Here is a 4,822-nt window from a genome sequence, read left to right on the forward strand (position 1 = left end):
TATATCCTTTCTGTGTTCTTAGATTCTGTATTGATGGAACAGAAAATTAACTGGTATTGCAGGGAACACACAGATGAGTTGTATTGCAAGGTTTTAAGCTGCTCCTAAGCAGGGACAGTTCAACCTATGTCCCAAGATGATTGACACATACCATGGTGGGTTAACGTATCTTACACAAACTGGAGTGTCACAAGAGGTATTGCAAGAAAAACGTGGAATTTTCCAGGAAAAAAGCTTAAACGGGCTCAGAAGGAAACCCTGTTCTATCATTGGGAAATTAAAAGCAGGTGATTTCTGATTGGGTTAGATGCCACCAGGAAAAAAAAGGGCAAATTTTGGATTGGTTCAATGAATGGTTGGGAAGAGAAAGGACTTGTCAGTCTCTCCTGGGACTCACCTTACAAAAGAGTATCCCAGTCCCAGAGCTAAAGTCCTCGGGAGGGAAGGGACCACGAGTAAGACTTGTTTGGCTTCTGGGCTCACCTGATACCTGGTAATGTCTCAGTTCTTTTCTTTCAATGTCAGCTTTTGTTTTTTCCTGAAAAATCCAACTCCAAAAAAAACCAAAAAACCCAAACCTCTGCATTATTAACTTTAATTTATATGTAACTAACCTAAGATTTGGGAAGATTGGACATGGTGAATAAGTAGTTCAAATATATGCTAATACCTAGAATGCTTTAATAAAAATTCTCTGTTTCCTAAGTCCAAGGAAAAATAAATGTTTGATTGGTTCAGATTACTTTAGAGAGGTCTTTGGTCCAAAAAAATTGGTGACCTCTCAGTGGAAATCTACATGTCCATATCTATATATTTCTATTAAATAGATAGCCTTTGAATATCAACATATTATAAATAGTTATACAATATTTGCATAATGCCTAATAGCTATTAAATTGTATTAATGTATTTTTATATTTTAATATAGTATACAATAAATATTTTATAGATTGTATTTTAATGTCTCTATGTTAAAACTCTCATTTCATTTTCAGAATTATTCACTTTGTCTCCTTATTTCACCTGATAGTTTCAAATATATAGCAAATTGTGGAAATTTCTAATGTTAAGTTTGAAAGAGTTTTGGGTCACCCTCTATTAATTCTGTTCTCAGCAACAGGACATTTCTGCACAATCTCATTTCCATTCCTTGCTTGAGAGACCATCATTTGTGACAGATCAGAACAGTCCTAATGCCAGGATATGAAACATTAACTGCCCCTTCTTTATCCATAAGCACCCTTCTAGGCTATCTTGCCTTTTAAAGCTAATCCTAATATTAGTTTCAACTCTTCCAATGAGGGTATCATATGTTTGCTTTTAAAATTTTCTTTTCAAATGGGAATTGATTTGATTGTACTTTTCCATTCTAGAACTGCTGCCTGTAGACCAAGACTGGAGATGTTGAGCAAATTGATCTCTTGATAAATTCAAACATTACAAAATGAGTTTTTGTCCTGAAGTTTGTTATTTTTACAGTATTATCACCTAAAATTGTTTTATGTTGTTTATTTAGTACACAAAATCATTTAGCTAAAAAGTTATGGAAGTATTCAAGGCCAGGTTGGATGGGACTTTGAATAACCTGCTCTAGTGGAAGCTGTTTCAGCCCTGGGGGTTGCAACAAAATGAGTTTCAAGGTTTCTTCCAATCCAAACCCATCCCACTCTGAAATTCCATGATTCTATTCTGGCTAAGGAAAATCTGCAAAATGAGAAAGAAATCTAAGCAAGCAAATTATTAAAGTAACTTAAGGATCACAATGTCCAGGAAGCATTTTGCCCCACACAATAGTCAGGATTCCCTATGGGTTTTACTGATTATTTTTGAAAGCTTGAAGATAAAGTTAATATAAATGTAATTTTTTATTAGCACAGAGTTTGTGTAGTTCAGGAGACTGCAGATCCCAGGGTCTGTCTGTCTTACATCCTTCTTGGTCCTTTTCCCAGCAGTGCCACAGCAAATCCTCAGCCATGAAGATCCTTTACCTGCTTTTTTCTCTCCTCTTCCTGGCGCTCCAGGTTTCTCCAGGTAAGATGGGAAAGAGATGCTAGAAAGGGATGCTTTGTGCACCTGGAGAAAAATTCCCAACACATTTTAACTGATTCTGTTTCAAACTGCTAGAAGCCAGTCAGGAATGAATCAATCAGCTCCAGTGCTGGTGCTAGACCTGCTTTGTAACCTCACCTTTTGGAACATCCAAGGTGGGATGTTGGTGACAAAGACAGCTCAAGGAATGAGAAACTCTTCTACTGCAATTCCCTGCCCTGCAGAGCAAGGGGGAAGAAATTTTTTGTTCTTCCTGCAGGTTTGTCTTCACCCCGGAGGGAAATGTTTTTCTGTAAAGGAGGGAGCTGTCACTTTGGAGGATGTCCCTTCCACCTGATTAAAGTTGGAAAATGCTTTGGGTTCCGCTCCTGCTGCAAACAGTGAGTTTGGAGTTCACCGCGGCTCATCTGCAGGATGAGCAGAGAGATATTAAATATTTTGCCTGTCTCCTAAACCCCGAGGTGTTCCTGAATATTTAAATGTGGTATAAGGGGGGAAAAAAAGCAATTATGCCATGAGGACAGTCAAGTGTTCTGTGTTGACTCAAGTGTTACATGTTGTCCAAGAAGCATTTGGACAATGCTATCAGGCACAGGGTGAGGTTTCTGCTGTAAAACTTGCAAAATTAAATAATCACATGAAAAACAGCCTTATATTTTTGCTGAGGAATGAATGCACTCACCCCAGAATCTAGGGATATCACTTTAATTCCCTGCTTTTCCTGAAACAATAGCGAAACACTCTCCTTACTCACAGGTATGATTACATAGAGCTGTCCCAACATGACTACAAATGACATGAACTATTTTGGGAAGAATTTGTGTCCAGGAGGAAAAAAAACATGGGCTGAAAGTGAGTAGGGAGGGTATACAAGCAGAAAGAAAATATGATTTTTTTTTCCTTTTTGCAGTCCATGGAATGTAGGAAATGTTGATGAGCCATACATTGAAGAGCAATGAAAATTTCTTCTAAGGCTACAAATTTGCTTGGGATCTCCTTACTCCTAAATCCACTGGATCCTGCTGCAAAGCCTCACATTCCTCTCATTGCCAATGCAAAAGGCTTTATGATGTAGAGTAAACCCAAATGTGGTCTGCATTGCTTTCCCTCCTTCTAAATAAATTGTTGTTGCCTAGCTTTGGTCACTGAAACATGCACTGAAATTTGGTCATGATCCTGCCTGGGGTTTGACACACAAACCCCAGAGGGCAACCATTTATGGTGCAAACTGCTCCTTAATTTGAGTTTTTCCATGCCATACATCTCCCCAGGTCTACACACACCTCAACCTACAGTGCCAAGAGAAAGGCTGGCTAAAAGAACTCAGCTTCCCTTTGAGGGAATGAGTTCAGGTGCCAAAATTCCTTATTTCTTACTGTGCAGAGATCTTGTCTTGGGAAAACAGGAATGGTTAAAACCCCTCATTCCCCACTGGGCCCACTGTGACCCTCCTTGCCAGCGACCCTGCTGGGGGCTGTGCTGCTCCACACCCCATCCCACCATAGGGCAGGGAGGGGCTCCCTTGACCTCATGTGCACTTAGGAGGATCCCTTGGGGACACCTCCAGGAGACCTTTGGGGGCCTTAGAGGAAAACAGATCTCCCAGGGGAGTTGTCCAGGTGCCCCTCAAGGTGACATCACAAAGGGGTCCCATGGATCAGATGGGTAACCTGGGTAGCCCTGCAGGGAGAGAACTGGGGGTCTTCTGCTCTCCACCCACCTGGACACAATGTGAGGTTAGAATGGTTGTCTTCTGCCATGGCTGACCTCACCCCCACTGGAAAATGCCTCCATGATCATGATCCATGGACATAGGTGCTCATATTGAGTGGCTCTGGTTCTACTGAAAAAGATTTCACTATCCAAGGATGCCACCCTGGGCAATTCCAAATTTCCAGCTGAGTATGAAGCTCTTGATAGAGATGCCAGGCTGTTGTTTATTGGCATTTGCTTCCATCCTGTTTCATTATATAACTTCATCCACCTCTCACTTCCTATGAAGTTGCCTCTATCCTGACTCTCTTTCTCCAAAACATCTGTGGTGATGCAATCCTTACATCTCCAGCAGGTGCTTCCAAATAGGGAAAGAGTCTCAGATTACCTTCAGACATTTTAAAGAGTTACGTGGAAAGTTCTGTGAGTTTCTCATTGTAATTGGCTTGGAGCCAGCACAGAAGTGTGGATTGGACTCCAAGAATGTAACTCAAAGTGTGTTGTTCATCTCATTGGGCCAAAAAGCCCACCTAATCTGTTAAGTACTGAAGAGAGAGAACAAAGAAACTCCAGGCTCTTCAAGGTGTTGTAGCAAGTAGGAGACTTGTCTATGAACTGTGCTCAGCTTTGATTTTGTTTTTTGTATTATTTTCCTTTTTTTATTAAAAATGTTTTTGATTTTTCAAGGCACACTTGATCATGCCATCTCACTAATTAATAGAGCCACGTTTCAGCCAGGCTAGCCCTCAGAAGTGTAGGTAAAACCCATAGACATCATTAACAAAATATTTCAGATTGGCCTCAGGATGATGGCTTGGCAGCAAGACTCTGCCCAGTGATGGAGTTAAGGAGTAGAAGGGTCAAAAGAATTTTTCATTTCTGTATTACTCAAAAAGCAGACTCATACATACCAAAGCATAAACCACAGAGATCGAGTTATCTGGAGGTGTCCAGCCTGGAGAAGAGAGAAGGTTGGAGAGGCCTTGGAGACCCCATCCTGTGCCTCAAGGAGATCCAAAAGAGCTGGAGAAGGACTTTGGGCCAGGGCCTGGAGTGACAG

General features: G+C 40.9%; 1 protein-coding gene across 2 annotated transcripts; it reads left to right on the forward strand.

Moving 5' to 3' along the window:
• Positions 1–412: 412 nt before the first annotated feature.
• On the forward strand, positions 413–3,107 carry LOC310907832 (gallinacin-2). Of its 2 annotated transcripts, none has more exons than XM_083858319.1 (4): positions 413–493; positions 1,950–2,031; positions 2,309–2,429; positions 2,960–3,107. In XM_083858319.1, the coding sequence occupies exons 2-4, from the start codon at positions 1,974–1,976 to the stop codon at positions 3,006–3,008; spliced, it is 228 nt and encodes a 75-aa protein (XP_083714445.1). In that variant the 5' UTR covers positions 413–493; positions 1,950–1,973; the 3' UTR covers positions 3,009–3,107. The 2 variants fall into 2 exon arrangements, with proteins under 2 accessions (XP_083714445.1, XP_083714446.1); XM_083858320.1 differs by having other exon boundaries at positions 431–493; positions 1,953–2,031.
• The last annotated feature ends 1,715 nt before the right edge of the window (positions 3,108–4,822 follow it).

This window comes from Zosterops lateralis (genome assembly GCF_965231275.1).
Source record: "Zosterops lateralis genome assembly, chromosome: 3".
In the NCBI taxonomy this organism is placed as follows: domain Eukaryota; kingdom Metazoa; phylum Chordata; class Aves; order Passeriformes; family Zosteropidae; genus Zosterops; species Zosterops lateralis.

Coding starts and splice junctions, on each gene's coding strand:
- LOC310907832 (XM_083858319.1), top strand. CDS start 1,974: ATGAAGATCCTTTACCTGCTTTTTTCTCTCCTCTTCCTGGCGCTCCAG. Junction 2,032..2,308: donor GGCGCTCCAGGTTTCTCCAG/GTAAGATGGGAA, acceptor TTCTTCCTGCAG/GTTTGTCTTCACCCCGGAGG. Junction 2,430..2,959: donor TTCCGCTCCTGCTGCAAACA/GTGAGTTTGGAG, acceptor TCCTTTTTGCAG/TCCATGGAATGTAGGAAATG.